Source organism: Saccostrea echinata, unplaced genomic scaffold, assembly GCF_033153115.1.
Source record: "Saccostrea echinata isolate AGI-Se365-2 ecotype Australia unplaced genomic scaffold, CSIRO_AGI_Sech_v1 ptg000054l, whole genome shotgun sequence".
Lineage (NCBI taxonomy): Eukaryota > Metazoa > Mollusca > Bivalvia > Ostreida > Ostreidae > Saccostrea > Saccostrea echinata.
In genome coordinates, this window is record NW_026889803.1 from 29,421,388 (window position 1) to 29,440,455 (window position 19,068).

The following is a 19,068-nucleotide window of genomic DNA, read 5'->3' on the forward strand; positions in this document are numbered from 1 at the left end:
AACAGTGGTATCACATGCTTTATTCACAATTTAATTTGGTTATTTTGAGTTCAAACCTCTTGCAATAGAAGAAAATGATATATCGGAGAGTTTTTTTGCTTTATAAGTAGGCATTTTAAATGGACTTTTGTCACGTATGGTCTGATACATGTTGGTCTAGCACACATATAAATCAATTGATAAAGTTACTATCAAAGAAAGTTAAAAGTTTAAAAAGAGATATTTTGACTTTTTTTTTCTAGTCACCCTCTTGAAAATTTTCACTTGGACACCACCATATTCAATACAGTAAACCGGGCTATCTAATCTAACACCTGTGTAATCTGTTTCACTGTGATTCTGGACCTATACTTTATTATTATTTTCCATGGTCTTTACCCTGAGCAATCCGACACCTTGTCCATTCTGACACAAAATCTGTGTCCCAATGCATGTCAGATTTGAAAGGATTCACATATATATTGGTACACTAAGTCTTATTTGTTGAAAATGAGATTCTATTTCTTTTTCATATTTTTCAAAAGAATGTTTTTTAACTTAGTTGAGGTTAATATTTTGGGATTTTGTTTTATTTTTGTTCTTTTACAAACTCATCAAAATTGTGTAAATTAACTATTTATTTGTAATTGAAGAAATTTTGTCACCTAACTTCATCACTTTTTGCATTGATTTGTGAATAAAATGGCATAAGAATGGATCTTTTGTTCTGTGGTTACCCCATATTTTGTTTTAATGAAAAATCATATTTAATTTTAACTCTATATGCATAATTTATTTAGATTTCAACCCCTAGATCACCTAGATGTATAAAATTAAATTGAACATTCCAAATACAGAGTATTAATGACAGTGCTGCATAATAAAATTATGAATTTTAGAAAAATCTATCATTCAATTTTAAACTTTTCCTGTGATCAAAAAAAATTCAATAGTAAATCAAATATCACTCAGACTTGTGTAGTTTAGAGGTTTATTGCCTGTATTAAGCAATAATATTTACATACATCACCTGGTTGGTTTCAGGCAGTAAATTTTTATTGCATATATCTATGCACTTTGATGTCATTGACAGTACTGGCTTGGAATAATCATTTGGACTTCAGTAATCATTACTCTTTAAGTGGAATTAAGGCATGCATATCTTTGACTAAGCTTAATTGATTTTCAAATTAAATAGAGAAGGTTTGCCCAATTTTGGTGTACATAATGTCTGAATTTTCAAGCTTAATGTGGAAAATGCACTGATCAAGAGTAATCTCGTTGTTAACTCGTATAATTCAAGAGGCATCGCCTCTCATAAAAACTGTTCAAAGTTAGCTCAAAGCTCTGCAAAGTGTATATATTGGGCATGTTTGTCCACAAAACATGACATATCTATATGAAGCTTTCATAACAGTTTAATCCATCCCAAAGTGTTGATCTATAGGATTAGCTTTATTATATACATGTATGTGTTACAGTTAGGAGTTGTTCATTGAACTTTCAATCTATGTTTCCTTGTGTTCTTAAACCATGCATATGATTTTAAGTTTCAAAATATATTTTTGCAGGTATACAGTTAATAGATACAGGTTCAATTGCTGATCCCCATTTCAAATATTGACAATGGCTTTTTATCTCAGAAATGGTCATTCTTAACTGTTAAATGTCTTGGGATTTTAATTTGTAAATTGTTCTTTGTGATTGCAAAGGATTGGAAACTATTGTGACCTGTGTTTGCACTGGCTGTCCCGCTCGGCAAAATGACCACCCAATGCAAACCAAACCCACTCTAACCTTAATTTAATTTGAAACATCAATTGAGCAGGGGAGATAAATCTATCTGGGTCTTGACTAATGTTTGCCCCCAATGATTGATTAGTATGATGTAGTGTTGGAAATGAAAAAGAAAGTGAAAATAATTTATCGAAGATGGGGATTTAATCAATTTCAATTTGTCTACTTGTTCAATGGTTTTGAACTCCAACAGGAAATAGATTTGTAAGCTTTTTTTTCAGAAAGAGGAAATTTCTGAACACTTGATGGTGAACAAGATTGAATGAAATGTACCAATCTTCTGTTACATAAGTTTGAAACACTGATTCATTTTGGTTGTTCCTTTGTTTTGTCCATGTACTTTCACGATCTTAGACAATAGTCAAACTGAATTTACCCACAAACTCAGTCTATTTTTGGGTATACCCCCCTAAATATCACCAAAAGTCTAATTTCAGCAGAGGGGTATGTTATGTGACTATGCTGTAATATGTCGATGAATAATGTCATTATGGGTAGATCAAAACTCCTGATAACTGTAAACTAATATTGGTGTCCAAAAAGGGCAGCTAAGTGCAGGAAGCTTTCAGCAGTTTCTACCTGAATACGCACAGACCTAACTTCTAATGAGCTGTGTTCTTTGTCCCTTTTAATTCTTGTCATACTTGATTGTTTTCCAGTGTCCCAAGTTCTTCTGCTGAGCAAATGCACTTGTTCTTTCATATTTTAATGTCACTGCTTTTTGTTTTCTAAGACTTCATTTTGCTGTCGTGTGGCGACTTGATTGATAGAGATCTAGCGAAGGCAACAGACCACTGACTGTCTCATCTCCGATTACGAAACTTTCCCTTTTGTTGTTTTAAAGTTAGAATCTTGCAGTTGTAATGAATGAGTTTTGTTTGTTCAATTGACGATAACGGGCACTTATTAAGGCACAGCTAGTGAAATTTATTGCAAAGCGTTAGAAACGAGATCTACGAGGTGGTTGAATGTCTTCATGTTCATCACAATGCACGAGGCTTTGAGTCATCAACCTTCTTGGTTAAAACATCCCAAGACTTGTACGGCATTCCATTAACTTCAGTCACATAGCAGACATTGCTATAATAAAGATGTGACCACTGAAGGACAATCGAAAGCAAGAAAGCCCTTTGTAGTTTCTAATGACTTTTCTCAATAGAAATCTAGTCCATTCATCTGTGTGCTAATCGCTATGAACGTTGGTCAAACGCATGTATAAACATAGCAATTATTGAGATAAATATCGGAAGATTGGATTGAAAAAGAATACCCTTAATGTGTTTAATTAGCAATAATTTATCCTATAGATTTATGATATATTAATTTGTTTCAATTGGGGGATAAATGGGTTTCCTTTGAAGATCAAAGGAAACAAAATTGTCTGCACATGTATAATTATAAACTTGGAATTGAGAAGTCAAACCCAAACTAATTTTATATGGAGGAAACAATATATTCTTTTTAAATTTCCACATAAATTATGCTCAAATTATTAAGGTATATTGCCAGTCATTATTTAACTTAGTAATAGTCTGAGAGAGAACCAGACAATTTATAATATGCCTGTAAAGTGTGAAACAGTTATAATTTCTTAGAAAAGATACTTTTCCCCCTCTCACAATGTGCACATAATAATAAATAGCAACATAACACTAATCTCAAAGATGGAATGGAGAGTGTGTAATAAAATCCCTCTTGTTTTGTATTCTAGGCCTACCTACGCGAGGGTGTAGCGCTACAGAACCTAGGGCAGCATGGAGAAGCATTGGCTGCGTTTGGGGCGGGGCTGGCCCAAGACTCAAACAACTCCAACCTCATAACTGGTCTTATTGATGCAGCGCTCAAGTCCCCACTCAAAGGTATAAATTCAAAGCACTGATTTTCACACATCTTATTAAGGATATAAAACTACATCTCTATAGAAGAAATATCAACAGATTTCTCGTGCTTTTTACTTAAAAATACCTTTTCGCAAATTGAGTAATTCACTTTGACTTAAAAATATGTAAAAGAATTGAATTTTTCTGTATTTAAAAAAGGAAAATGAGTGTAGAATAATTTTATTCTTCTTGAAATTCCTTTCAGACAAACTTGGACCAACATTCAACCAATTGCAGAAGTTGAAATTAAACCAGAGTTCTTTTGTTATCATCTCTGTGATTGGCCAGGAGCTTCTGGCAGCAGGTCATTACAGTGCTGCTGTGTCTATGCTGGAAGCTGCTCTGCAGATTGGAACATGCAGCTTAAAGCTTCGAGGATCTGTCTTTTCTGCATTAAGCAGTGCATACTGGGGCCTGGGGAGTATAGATACTGCCATCTCATACATGCAGCATGATCTCTCTGTAGCAAAGTCACTTGGTAGGTAGATAAAAAAAGCACCTGTCTTCAAGTATCATGAATTACTATATACTATAGGTTATTGTGAATTTAAAATATGTTGAATGTAGGTTATTTTGACCTAAAAATGTGGCCAAATGAATCAAAAGAATGTGACCTATATGAGCTGACAAATATGAATAAAATTTTACCATGCATCACAAATATGAACAAGTGTTTCTTGCAACAAGAATTTGTCTTATTGTTTAAATGCTGTGTAATAGTTGACGTACTAGTCAGATATAAAAGTACTAAGGTTATTGCGATAGGATCAATTTTTAATTTTTGTCAGAGGTAGAGTTTTTTACTCATCAGAGTCATTTTTGTTAGAGTCAATTATTCATGAGAACAAAACCATATATAAAAGCAGTTGATCTCCATTATCCAAATATATTCTGTTGCAATTTCATTAGTATAAAAAAATGCTAAATTATTTAGACCTATCACCTTGAAAACAAGAAAGAGAATCAAATTGTGATCAAAATTTGAGCATTCAGATTGAGACAAAAAAGTCCCAAATTGCCTGTTCCCATGTAAAATGAAGCGGAATTGATTTCGTAACCTGACAATTTTTAATTTGCCTGCTAGCCATATTGTCAAAATTGCTTGCAATTTGGGCTGGGAACAATCATAAAATTGTCATATTTTGTAATCAAACAAGAGAAAAGAGCCACAATTATCCTAATAACTTTGCTTTGTTAATTGCAAGTGAATCTTTTTTTCAATGCCTTGAGTGTCTACAGAGTAAATTATCATTGATATAATTGACATGAAGTTGGTTAATAAAATTTTCTTTTCTTCCAAGTGTCGATCTTTTGCAGCCTTATGCTAATTGAATCGGGGCTCATGTTTTTTCTAGGTCCAAGTTTAATATTTTGGCGTGCTTCCATTCTGTAAAGCGCGTGTTTATTCAGTTGTGTTTCGTCGACTTTCCCAATAGAAGTGTACACATTATTTGTGTTCCTTTTAAATCTACGATCAATTATTTGTCCTTGTTTGCTTAGTGTATTTATGATCTTTTAATTCTTAAGACCATTGTGAGGGATGGTTGGATTAAAGTAGATAATTCAGTACTAAAAAGATCTCAACAAGAACTGGGGGGGCCTACTCCGGTACATTTTACACAATATTAGTGCCCTAAAATGTAATTGACTAATTCTATCCAAGGGGAGATTACTCAGGGCAAGTGCCATCTTTGAAGATATTAAAATAGGCCACTAAGAGTAAAATTTTAATTAAGACTATTTAATATTGATAATTATTTTGACATTCTTGCGTTACAACAACATTTTGATAAGAGTGATTGAAAATTCTTTTTGGTAGTGCAGTCTCCTTTAAATGCAAGAAAGAACGCAATTCCTTTCTTTCTTCGCAAACATTGTTAGAACACTCGAAGGCTTGCACGTGATTCACAGAGTTCTTAAACCTTGATTGATTTTTTTGGTGTTTGAAATTCCATTTGAGTCAACCATTGTTCCTATCAGACCATTATCCATATAAAAAATGCATTACTGTTGTTAAGAAAATTCTTGATAGAAAGATCTTCATTCCAAACCAATCATTTTGTGATCTAGCAAAGAAATGTCAGACCATTTGAGTAAGGGTTTACAAGGTTGTTTTTTAACACATGAAGTTTAAAACTAAATAATCTGATAATATTGCTTTATGATTTAACCTACAAGTGCCCCTATCAATTTCGTTTTATCTCAAACATTCAAGTATACAGTTATGTACTTGAGATATGCTGAGTTTTAAACCCTTATATGTCAGTTAGGGATCATTAAAATACCAGATAATTATAACCTCATATTATTATTATTCGATTAATAAATTTATGATAAGATCATGTATTGAAAACAATCTTTTTTCCAGTTAATTTTTCTACGGGTATAGTATTTATTGGCTATCTACCCTCATACCTTTATGTATATAAGCACCAAAGTACACATTTTTAATCAGGGAAAAATAAGCACCTTTTATATTGCAATCTTATTACCTATATATTCACAATGGATATTATTAATTTCAGAGTCGTAATTCTTCCTCAGCATTATATATTTTGATATTGATAAATCACTTTATAGTTGATACTCTAAGCATGTACATGAAAATTAAAACATGATTAATTCAGAAATGAAAATGAGAAAGTTTATGAATCCTTTAAGCATCATATGTTATATGTTATATAATATGTATAACCAACATTTTTAAAATGCAAAATTTAATTGATTTAAGAACTGTAGCCTGTTTTTCAAATTCTTAGGTGCCCAAAAGTATCATTACTAATTTTGCAACTTACATATTTTGATGTATGACCTTGGTATATGTGCAGAATGCGTTGCAAGTTAACTAAATCTTTGAAAGTAGACTCATTTACTTCTTTATAAAACTGTATTCCTGGTCAACTTGTTCCTGTAATAATTTTCAGTTAATTGTGATGTAATAATTTTCAGTTAATTCTGATGTAACAATTTTCAGTTAATTGTGATGTAATAATTTTCAGTTAATTTTGATGTAATAATTTTCAGGGGACCATGATGGAGAGTGTCGTGCCTATGGAAACCTGGGGTCAGCCTACTTTTCTAAAGGTCACTACAAGGAGGCACTGTCCAATCACAGATACCAGTTGGCCTTGGCGATGAAGCTCAAGCAGCGACAGGCAGCCGCGTCTGCTCTGGGCAGTCTGGGACACGTGTACACTGCCATCGGAGACTATCCCAATGCTCTACAGAGCCACAAACAGTGTCTCTTTCTAATGAAGCAAAGTGGAGACAAACTGCAAGAAGCTAGGGAAATTGGAAATGCTGGGGCTGTGTATCTGGCAATGGGAGAATTCAGTAGTGCGGTTGAGTGTCATAATAAACATTTACAAATCGCCAAAAATTTGAAAAATAGTGTCGAAGAGGCCAGAGCATATAGTAACTTAGGAAGTGCATTTCATTACAAAAGGGATTATCAAAAAGCGATATCTTATCATAAACAGGTTCTTCAGATTGCGGAGGAAAGACAAGATAAAACGTTAGAAGCCCGGGCTTATGCTGGTTTGGGCCATGCATCCCGGTGCATGATGGACTATGAAAATGCAAGAAAGTATCATGAAAAACAACTTGACAATGCTTTACAGACTAAAGACAAAGTGGCTGAAGGCCGGGCTTGTTCTAACTTGGGAATTATCTTCCACCAACTCAGTGAATTTAAGTCTGCATTGAAACTTCATCAGGTGCACCTTCGCATTGCAAAGGAACTTGGTGATAATGCTAGTCAGGGACGTGCATATGGGAATTTGGGAAATGCTTACTGTGCTTTAAAGAATTATGAACAAGCTGTGAAATATCATAAACAGGAATTACAAATTTCTTCACAAGTGAACGATCGCCATTCTGAAGGAGCTACTCATGGAAACCTGGCCGTGGCCTATCAGGCACTGGGCATGGTGGAGAAAGCCCAGTTTCATTACACATCTCATCTCAACATTTCCAAAGAACTCAAAGACACTCCCAGTGAAGCTAGGGCTTTGTGTAACTTGGGAAATTTTTATAGTTCAAGAGGAGATTACGCTAGTGCTGTGAGATTTTATGAGCAATATTTAATGTTATCACAAGAGTTGCATGATTCCGAGGGTGAAGCTAAAGCTTGCTTTAATCTGGGCTATGCTCATTTTGCTTTGGGAAATCACCTAGAGGCTGTGAGATACTATGAACAGGACATGTCTATTGCTAGGGAGTTAAAAGACCAACTGGGCATGGCCCGGGCATACTGTAACTTGGGCCTTGCCCATAAAGCTTTACATGACTATCAAGAATCTTTAGAATGTCAAAGGAACTGTTTAACTATCATGAAAAGTATAAAGAATACAAAGGGAATATTCAGAGCACTGGGAAATATTGGAGATGTTTTATTAAAGATGGGTGATGTGACAGAAGCTATAGCAATATACAAAGAACAGTTACAAATGGCCAAACAAACAAACAGTAAAGATTTGATAGCAACTTCTTACGGTGCATTGGGTGCTGCCCATAGGAATCTTGGACAATATGACAAAGCTTTAGGTTACCATACTCAGGAGCTTAGTATTAGACAGGACATGGATGATCGCCGGGGTGAGTGCAGAGCACATGGTCACCTTGGAAATGTTCACATGTCTCTGGGACATTATATGGATGCATTGAAGTGCTATGAGGAGCAACTGGAGAAAGCTAGGGAACTTCAGAATAGCTCCTTAGAAGCACAGGCCTGTGGCAATCTTGCAATAACAAAAATGAACATGAACTGTTTTGAAGATGCAATTGGACTGTTTGAACAGCAGTTAGCCATGCTAGAGCAAGTGAGTTGTGTAGCATCTATATATGACAAAGGTCGAGCTCTGGGTAACCTTGGTGATTGCTACGAAGCCCTGGGAGATTTTGATGAATCTGTAAAATGTCATGAACAGTACCTGGCCATTTCTCAACAAGCCAACAGTTTGTCTGATCAAGACAAAGCATACAGAGGGCTTGGAAATGCCCATAAAAATATGGGCAACCTCCAACAGGCTTTGGTGTGCTTTGAAAAGAGACTTGTTGTGGCCCATGAGCTTAACAGCAGCTCAGCAAAGGCATCAGCTTATGGTGAGCTGGGTTGTTTGCATAGCCATCTGGGTAATTTTGAGCAAGCCATTTCCTGTCTTCAACATCAGTTGACCATTGCTCAAGAGATGGAGGATAAGAGATGTGAGGGAGAGGCAGCGTGTGGTTTGGGAGGGGTTTATCAGAACATGGGTGATTACGACAAAGCTCTGGAGTATCATCAGATGGACCTACATATAGCAGAGCAGACAAACAATTCCACTTGTCAATGTAAGTATCCTTTTTATTTAAATTGTTAGTATTTGTTGGAAATTATAGAATATGCAATGGGAGTAGGAGAAATTTGTTGGATTGATTAGTGATTTGTGGATTCCTGATAATTGTAAGGACTTTTTTCTTAAGTTCAATTTGCCATATTGTTAAATTAATGAGAATGTTGATGTCAAAATTCTTAAACTTCTGGATTTTAGATACCGGTAGGTTTCAAGGAATTAGTTTTTAGAGAACATGTAGTATTTTGTGTGTATGTGTGTCTGCTTATCTTTGAGGCTCAGATTTTTTAAATTGCTTAATTTCAAGGTTGCAGAAAATTGTTCCACCTCAAAGAAATAATGTTTCAAATAGTCTTCCTAATATTCTCATGGAAATTTTAGATTAAAATGCATAACATGAATTTTTGAAATTGTGTGCTAAGAAATACTGTTGAGTTTATCTTTGTCTTTTTTATTAGGTCGAGCCTATGGAAATCTCGGTCTGACCCATGAGTCACTGGGAAATTTTGAGGAAGCCATTCAGTATGAGGAGCAGCACCTGAGCATCGCAGCTCAACTGAATGACAGAGTGGCTAAAACTCTAGCTTACAGCAGTCTGGGTAAGGATGGACAAGTTATTGTTTCCAGGCTTTGTATTTATTAGTGGCTTTGTTATCTCTGTGTTTCCTGAAGCTACAGACTAAGTGCTTTTTCACATTAAAGCCTACACATCTATTAAATGAGAAAATGTTATATATTTGACTAGGATTATGCATTGCTGTAATGGAAATGTTTGGTTTTGTCTAGGTCGTGTTCACCATGCACTTAATAACCACTCACAAGCTGTTGAGTATCTGCGGCAAGGTCTTACGATTGCGGAACAGTTGGGAAGAAAAGAGGATGAGGCGAAGATTCGCCACCGCCTCGGTTTGTCCCTGTGGGGTAAGGGGGACCTGGATGAGTGTCAGCAACAGTTATATAAGGCCACAGACCTGTTTGAGAGCATCAGACGAGATGGCCAGCTCAACAGCGAGTACAAGATGTCACTGTTTGACCTTCAGACAGCTTGTTATCAGGCGCTACAGGTAAAAAGATATGCCAGCAAGTTATTAACCATATTTGTTGACATTTTATCAGATATGTCAAGGACTCCCCGAACAGTATCATGTCCTTCTCAGAAGGAATCTTTGTATCTTGTCAAGTTGTACATTTAAGTGGTTAATGATTTTTATCAGGAAATGAATTGGTAAATACTTGTAAGACATGCCCTCAACTCAGTATGAATTCTTTAAATGTCTAGACTCTTACATTTTGCTGTTTCTCTTGACAGCGAGTTCTTGTTTCCTTGAATCGACATGAGGAGGCTCTGGTTATGGCCGAGCGAGCCTGCACTCGAGCTTTCATCGACTACCTGCTGGAGCGACAGGCAGGAAGCGAGGGGATGTACCGGAATGATATTGACCCCGCCCCAATCACTTGTGACCAGATTGTCAGTATCGTCTCCAAACAGAAGTCTCTGGTCCTCTGTTACTCCATTGCAGCTGGTTATCTATATAGCTGGTTACTGACTCCTGACAATGGTAGGAAGCTAGAAAAAGGCTTTCTGAAAATAATTTTGAAATCAATCAATAAAACGTTAATGAAAAAGCAGAAGTAAATTCACAGTGAGCATGGCAACAACCATTAATAAATGATACTTCTTCTTATATTCAGTTTTCATGTTTTTTCATTACCAGTAGAAGAAAATAAATTAAACATTGTAATTGCACAAGATAAAATCATTAATGGCTTTTCAGAAACTGTGCAGGTTTTATTAATGAATTTTTCAGTTGTGATTTAATGCAATTTTCTAAAGGAGTAATGCACAAGTTGTAAAAGATATCAAATAGCATATTACTAATCTTTAGTATATATTTCTTGTTTTAGGTATTGTAAAATTTCACGAGACAAACATGACTGAGTTAGAGGCAGATTACGGAGAACACAGCGACACTCTGAGTATGAGGAGTGTTAACTTTGGCTCCTGTTCTGTTCTGGACCAGTATGTGGGACATGTCAGAGAGTCCATGGGAATAGAAAGCCACACTCTCAGGTCTGTCATCAGGATATCTCTCATTTTTTGATATCCATTTTTAAATAAATGCAAGTGAAATAACCTGAAAGAAATTTTCTGTGACTTTCATATACATGTATTGTCATTATGCCCAATTTTTAGAATGTAGCAAAGGCTTTGTAATTTTTAATTATTTCTTAAAAATAAAAATATGCAGTGAACTTCGGTACCTTGAACACTGATATCTTGAATGCCATGGATATTTCAAAGTGATATAGAAGTCCCAAGCACTTATTTTTGAAGTATTTTGCCCTCAACATATTTGGATATATCGAAGTTTTTTCTTGGCCCCATCGAGTTCGAGATAATGAGGTTTAACTGTACATGGATATCATAGCTTCTGGAAGTAATTTTAGTTCTGTATGTGATTAGTTTTTATTACAACCCAATGTAATATATCTCTCCTGTTTTAGGAATAACAGCAGTCGTGAGAGCGAGACAGACAGTGAATCAGACGATGTCTGGCAACAACATCTGGAAGAGCTTGGTGACAAACTCAATGCTGAGAACGACAGAACTGGATTCCTCCGAATGGTCAATCGGAACCACAAACTCAACAGCAGCAACTACAGCCTCAGTAGCATGTTCAGTCTGTCCACCACCTTTACAACAAACAGCTTTAACATGCACAGAAAGTCTAGTCTACGCATGAAATCCCAGGCATCCACTCGGGCTCCTCTTTCTGTGTTATATCAAGTGTTGATTGGTCCTATGGAGGAAGCCATAGCTACAGTGTCTGCAGAATGGGGAGGTGGACCTATTGACTTGGTCCTAGTTTTGCAGGGGGAGTTGTATCTGATTCCATTTCCTGTGTTGCGGAAGGAACAGAATCAGGAGTACATGTTTGAACGTTTTAATCTGCACATAATGCCGTCCATCACTGCCCTTACAAATGGCCAGAAACATGACCGTCATGGCCGACCTGTAATTGACTCTTCAGGAGCTGTCATTGTAGGAAGTCCAAAAATGCCATCTTCTGTCAGTCAAGGGTGGTGCTTCAAAGATATCCCAGGATCAGAATATGAGGCTAGAATTGTGGGAGAACTTCTGACCAGCCGTCCACTTATTGGCGCAGAAGCCACCAAAGCAGCTGTTTTGAATCAGATAGAACAAGTGGAGGTGATCCATTTTGCCTGTCACTTGTCTTGGAAACTTTCCTCCATTGTGTTATGCCCTGGTGATAATCTGACCACCCAGCACTCCTTTCCCTCCATTGACTCTGATGACAGTGCTAGTGATATGGGAGGCTTTGATGGACCTTCGTTATCAGAGTATCTTCTCACAGCAGCAGATATTCTTAACCTTAAACTTCATGCAAAACTAGTTGTGTTGAGTTCAGGATATACAGACGATCGTGCAGGTCGTATAAACTCTGATGGTGTGGTGGGGCTCACTCGAGCTCTGTTGAGTGCAGGTGCCAAGTGTGTTCTTTATTCTCTCTGGCCAGTTCCTGATGCTGCAGCCAAGCTGCTGATGAGAAATTTCTACACTGCCCTCCAGGAGGGTAGAAGGGTGACACAAGCTCTGTCTCATGGAATCAAGTCTGTTCAGTCTACAAAACAGTTCTCCCATCCTGCCAACTGGGGAGGCTGGATTCTTGTGGGTCATGATGTTAAGCTTAGCAGCAAGATAGCTTTGATGGGGCATGCTATCTGTGAGCTTCTGCAGTCACAGAACCAGTGTAGGGAAGCCATGAGAGTCCTGCTGCATTTGGTAAGAGTTCAATTTTTTCTTCTTTTTATCTTTAATTGAACTTTCATTATTATTTTGCTCAAAAGGGAGACAACTCTTTGTAATCTATTATTATAACAAACACAGTAAATACATTTGTCATGAATAATTTTTTTGAACAGATTGAAAAGTCTCTACAGAGAATTCATCAGGGTATAAAGAATTCTATGTACACCACTTGTCAGTCAATTGAGAACAAGGTAGGGGGAATCCCTGGTTGGAAAGACCTTCTGCAGGCTGTGGGATTCCGGTTTGAGGCCGCTAGGAATGGGTTGCCACCAGCAGTGTTCTTTCCTCAGACAGATCCTGGGGACCGACTGACTCAGGCCAGTGCCAGTCTGCAAGCTCTACTAGGTGAGTAAATGATTGGCCAAGAAAGGCAACTCAACTTAACCTCTGCATTTCTCAGTAAAACGAGAAAAAGAATTTTTTAAAGGTATGCCTGAAAGATTATATGTTTATTTTATCAAATTTGGTAGGTCTGCCGCCAAGCTGTTTGACTGCCTTGTCCAAATTCCTTCCAAATTATGAAGCAGGAGAGGCCTACATCCTAGTAGTAAGTTAATTACATTAAAAAAGGTTACAGTAATAAAAAATATAACTACAGAAGGACATGGTGCTGGTGTAATGGTTTGTGTCAGAATATTAATGATAGAAATGTTGGTACCTTTTGTAGATCAGAGATATTTTGAGCAAGATGGCTGCCAAGGAGTCCAACATTGATGTGCAAATCTGTGTCAAACTGTGGCGCATGACTGGATGTCATGAGTTCTTGGCTTCTCTTGGTAAAGGATACACATATATTCAAAACTTTCTCAGTTGTTTTCACTTGTAATCTTATGGGGTTTTTAGCTCACCTGAGCCAAAGGCTCAAGTGAGCTTTTCTGATCAAAATTTGTCCGTTGTCTGTCGTCGTTGTTGTCGTTGGCATTGTCGTTGGCGTTGTTGTTGTAAACTTTTCACATTTTCATCTTCTTCTCAAGAACCACTGGGCCAAATTCAACCAAACTTGCCACAAAGCATCCTTGGGTAAAGGGGATTCAAGTTTGTTCAAATGAAGGGCCAAGCCCTCTTTCAAAGGGAGATAATTAGGAATTAGTGAAAAAATAATGGCATCATTTAAAAATCTTCTTCTCAAGAACCACTGGACCAGGAAAGATGAAACTTATGTGGAAACATCCTCAGGTAGTGTAGATTCAAGTTTGTTCAAATCATGGCCCCCGGGGATAGGGTGGGGCCACAATGGGGGATCCAAGTTTTACATAGAAATATATAGGAAAATATCTTTAAAAATCTTCTTCTTAAGAACAGTAAAGCCAAGATTGGTCATATTTATATGGAAACATCCTCAGGTAGTGTAGATTCAAGTTTGTTCAAATCATGACCCCCGGGGGTAGGGTGGGGCCACAATGGGGGATCCAAGTTTTACATAGAAATATATAGGAAAATATCTTTAAAAATCTTCTTCTTAAGAACAGCAAAGCCATGATTGGTCATATTTTTATGGAAGCATCCTCAGGTAGTGTAGATTCAAGTTTGTTCAAATCATGACCCCCGGGGGAAGGGTGGGGCCACAATGGGGGATCCAAGTTTTACATAGAAATATATAGAAAAAAACCTTTAAAAATCTTCTTCTTAAGAACAGTAAAGCCATGATTGGTCATATTTATATGGAAACATCCTCAGGTAGTGAAGATTCAAGTTTGTTCAAATCATAACCCCCGGGGGTAGGGTGGGGCCACAATGGGGGATCCAAGTTTTACATAGAAATACATAGGAAAATATCTCTAAAAACAGTAAAGCCATGATTGGTCATATTTATATGGAAGCATCCTCAGGTAGTGAAGTTTCAAATTTGTTCAAATAATAACCCCCGGGGGTAGGGTGGTTCCACAAGGGGGGATCAAAGTTTTACATAGAAATATATAGGAAAATATCTTTAAAAATCTTCTTCTTAAGAACAGTAAAGCCATGATTGGTCATATTTATATGGAAGCATCCTCAGATAGTGAAGATTCAAGTTTGTTCAAATCATTACCCCGGGGATAGGTTGGGGCCACAATGGGTGATCAAATTTACAGAGGAATATATAGGAAAAAGTCTTTTTCTCAAGAACAGAAAAGCCATGATTAGTCAAATTGATATGGAGGCATCTTTCGGTAGTGTAGAATGAAATTTGTTCAAATGAGGGCCCCCGGGGGTAGGGTGGGGCCACAATGAGGGATCAAATTTTTACAAATGAATATATGGGAAAAAAATCTGCTGCTCAAGAACAACAAAGATATTTGTTATATTGATATGAAAGCATCATCAGGTAGTTTAAAATTCAACACCCCCTCCCTGTAAACTTTTCAATACTGTACTGGTTTTTGCTTTTTTTCCTAGCCAATGTGCTCAGGTGAGCGATGTGGCCCATGGGCCTCTTGTTTATATTTGCTATTTTTACTTAAAAGATGAAATTTTCATCTTCAGGTTTGGACTTGGTTGAAGTTGGAAAAGATGAAGTCACCCTTAGACTTGGAAAACAAGCTAATCGTCGCCAACTTCAGTTTGCCTTACAGTCTTTAGTTGCTGTTTTCGGTAAGTGGATTTCATTTGAAAAAGAAAAGAAAAACTTTAACTCATACTTTTCAAACAGCTTTTACTAATTGAAAGAATTTGACCAAGATTGCCTTTAAAATTAGTAGTTTTTAGAGGTTTGCTGTAAAATGTAGAAAAACTAAATTCATGCAAAAATCAACCAAAGATTTTGCAAATTAGTTATAATATTCTCTGCTTTTGCATTCCATAGACACCCAAGAGGCTCCAAAATCCCTGTCTGTGGACAGTTCCAGCAGTCTAGAAAGTTTATCCTCCTCCCATAGTGGCTCTACCTCAACCTCCAACTTCTCAAAGGGAAGCACCCCTCCTTTGTCCCCCAGAGGCAGCAGGAAAAAGTCTCTCTTCAATCCTGCTGAAATGGAAAAAATGAGAATGATGACCAAGATGCAACTGATGCATCAGGTAGGTCTGATTTACATGTATTTTCTAGGGTGTAAGCTTATTTCTGTGGCATAAACCTATAAAAGAATGATCACTTATGTTTGTTTTATTTTAACTTTCAGGGAGGGCTTTCAGGAAGAAAAGTCAGCTCCAGAAATCAGAGGACAGACCCCTCTATCTACCTCAGTCACCAGAACAGAATCCGTAATATGTATGGACCTTCTGGTACCACCTTATCTCATCATTCCCATCACAATGATATTCATGAGCTTCAAGAGATCAGTGAGAATAGTGAAAGTGAGACTGATGGACATACAAGTTCTGGAAACAGCTGGAAGGAATATAGGATGACTGTATCCACAAACTCTGACAGTGAGTGTAGCACCATTCCGGATGCTAGAACACCTGACCGGGACATGCTCCAGTCTAGTACAGAGCACTATAGTTTGTCAGATGGATTTGGAACACAGTCTCCTAGCAGCTGCACTCAGGAATATACATATTCATATCCTGCAAAATTAAGTGGAAGTGTTCGAAGTGGAGGATCTGATTATTCGGAGCATGAGGAGTATAATTTCAGCAGACAGAACAGTGGATACAGTGATGTTAGTATGAATAGTTCTGTAAGAGACAGTGAAATGTCACACCGTCCGTCAAACTTCGACAGATATGATGCTCATAGGAGCTCAGATTTGTCAAATATTAGTAGTGCTTGTGAAGTCGAACCTCAGAATTCTTTGTCTGATAGTGGAAGTGATCTTTTTCAAAGAAATGATGCTCTGAGGCAGTCAGACATGTCTGACACCAGTGGTATAAGTGATACTAATGGATTACCCAATGAACTTCCAGAGGCGATGATTATCAAAAATATCAAAAATGTTGAGCCAGTGCCAAATGAGTCTGGATTTCATTCAGAGGTGACTTCATCAAATCAAAGTGATGCCAGTCAACAGAGCATTGATGTGACAAAACTTGGACATAAGGAGTTGGCTCTTCGCATTAATGCTGATGTTGAGAATTACAGGGAAAAGTTAGAACATATCCAAAGAGAAAGCCTTGCTTCATCCAGACAAGAGGCAATGGCTTTACGTAAAGAATTCCACAACTCACAGAAAATCAGTGCACCTGCTCAGCAAGCAAATGGACATCCTAGTGATGAGAGAAGTGTAGTCGGAAGACAAATGCTTTTAGAAGGCAAAAGACCACCACCTCCCATTCCCAAGAAACCAAAATCATTTCAACCTTACACAGAGAACCTTTCCTCAAACTCACCTCAAAGTGCCAATGTGAACAATACTCACCCATCTCCAGCTCAAGATTTCAATAATGTGAACTCAATAGTGTCCAGAATAAACTCTTTAGCTGTCCAACAAAATCTCCAGTCAAGCAATATCTCAGCTTTTACAAGTTCATCGCCAAAACAAAATTTTTCTTCCATGAAGAATAACCAGACAGTGGATAAGACATCATTACAAAATCTTGCAAGAGGAAGTGTCACTAGAGATGCCTCTTCTTTTCTCAATTCCGTTAATTCTCAAAATCATCAAAGGCCGGACAGTAAAATGAGTGTGAGCTCTTCTGCATCTTCAATAGTGACAGTGATTCATAGCCCTAACAATCCTGTGAAAATTCCCCCATCAAACAGCAGACTAACACTATCACCTTCACCCATGCATAATAGTCAAACAAGTACTCCTGAGATTCCTGAATCTCCTATCAGTGGAGGAGGGAATGGTCATCCTTTACATGATAACAGTTTTAACAGCTCCCATGGATCCACAAGAGGAACTAGTCCAAAGTCAATTCTGAATTCTTCACCAAGTTGCTTAAGAGAAAAGAACAAGAAACCCAAGAAGAGAGTGAGTTTTTCTGACTCTGAACCCAGTGATTTAGACTCTTCCAGCACACAAAACTCTAATAGGGCTAGCCCTGTGACCCCAATACATTTTCCTATTAATCCAGCAGACAGATTTAAACCTAACAATTTCATTGGCTCAAAACAACCCATTCGTATATCAGGGAACCATATCAGTGAAACAACTAACCAGTATCCACCAATGAAAACTTTCGGAAACGGTAGTGTTCCTACGGCCATGGAAAGCTTCTACATGAATGGTACAGTGAGAGGTGGAGTTGTTGTGAACGGAAATCAAAACCCCAGTGCAATGGAGCTCAGAAATAGTGCTCTTCCTACATACAAAGCTAACCTGGCTCAGAGTGGTGTGAATCCTGGTGGGCCCGGCACCAGGACCTCTGACCAGATTAGACAATTGTACTTGGGACGTGGTAGGAAGACCCAGGTATTACAGTCATCAAAGTGCTAACTCTTCTGTGATTTTTACTTAACAGACAAACTACTGGAGTTTTAATTTAAATGTATTTTGTGATATTCCTATGCTCACATGACATCTTAAGAATACCGAATTTTTAAAAGAATGTATTTTAATTAAAACAAGTAATTTTCAAAGCATTTACTTTATATATGGGGTACTGTTATATTTTTATCTCATGCAAGTGCAAAAAATACAAGTAATTTAAATTTCTTTATAATTAAAACAAGATGCAGGGAAGTAGATCTGAATTGCCATTCTTGCATTTTTTCAATGTTATTTTTTTTTTGTATTGTGTCTTATTGTCCAGTGCATTTTCTATTCAATTTCATTCCAAAAATATTCATTTATATTTAATAATATACCTTTGTTGTACATATATTTACTTCCAAAAAGGCTCATTACATGCTTGTATATATAAGTGAACATTCATAACTGTAGCAATATCACTATGCATTTTATTTAACATTGTGGAGTGGCCTGGCTAAAAGAAAAGGCTACTGAATATACAATAAAATATTCTAATGAAACAAACTTGTGTCATTATGTCCTATAACAGATACCAGTAGGTTTGTGTTCCACACTGAATACATATATTAAGGAGGCTGAATGGTCAAACAAATTACCAAAAAGATCCACCTAAAAATTGTGTAATGATTATTTTCTAGCCAATTACTCTTCTTTGGAAAAGAGAAAAAAATACTCTACCTATATTATAATATACAATTTTCTAATTTTTATACTCTTTTGCAAGAAGTTTAACAAGTCTAAAAATGACTACAACCAGAGACGTAACAGAGATTGGTAACACCGCCATTAACATTTGTTTACGACAGTATGTGACTGTCCTGGCATTATTCTGAAAATTCACTTTATTGTGTTATTGGTTGTGTATTTCTATCTAAAGTAAAATATTATACATGGGTGTATGGTTTGTAAAGTTT

The 19,068-nt window shown here is 36.9% G+C and overlaps 1 protein-coding gene across 1 annotated transcript in view; it reads left to right on the forward strand.

The window, feature by feature from the left end:
* The window catches only part of LOC133204770 (tetratricopeptide repeat protein 28-like), a 54,886-nt gene extending 36,237 nt beyond the window's left edge, over positions 1-18,649 (forward strand). The window contains exons 3-16 of the mRNA XM_061340514.1: positions 3,488-3,635; positions 3,862-4,134; positions 6,681-8,987; positions 9,448-9,588; positions 9,776-10,053; positions 10,299-10,548; positions 10,895-11,060; positions 11,495-12,794; positions 12,935-13,166; positions 13,292-13,368; positions 13,489-13,597; positions 15,285-15,392; positions 15,604-15,815; positions 15,917-18,649. Coding sequence (XP_061196498.1) covers positions 3,488-3,635; positions 3,862-4,134; positions 6,681-8,987; positions 9,448-9,588; positions 9,776-10,053; positions 10,299-10,548; positions 10,895-11,060; positions 11,495-12,794; positions 12,935-13,166; positions 13,292-13,368; positions 13,489-13,597; positions 15,285-15,392; positions 15,604-15,815; positions 15,917-18,118 — 7,803 coding nt within the window. The 3' untranslated portion in view covers positions 18,119-18,649. The remainder of the gene's footprint in view (positions 1-3,487; positions 3,636-3,861; positions 4,135-6,680; positions 8,988-9,447; positions 9,589-9,775; positions 10,054-10,298; positions 10,549-10,894; positions 11,061-11,494; positions 12,795-12,934; positions 13,167-13,291; positions 13,369-13,488; positions 13,598-15,284; positions 15,393-15,603; positions 15,816-15,916) is intronic.
* The last annotated feature ends 419 nt before the right edge of the window (positions 18,650-19,068 follow it).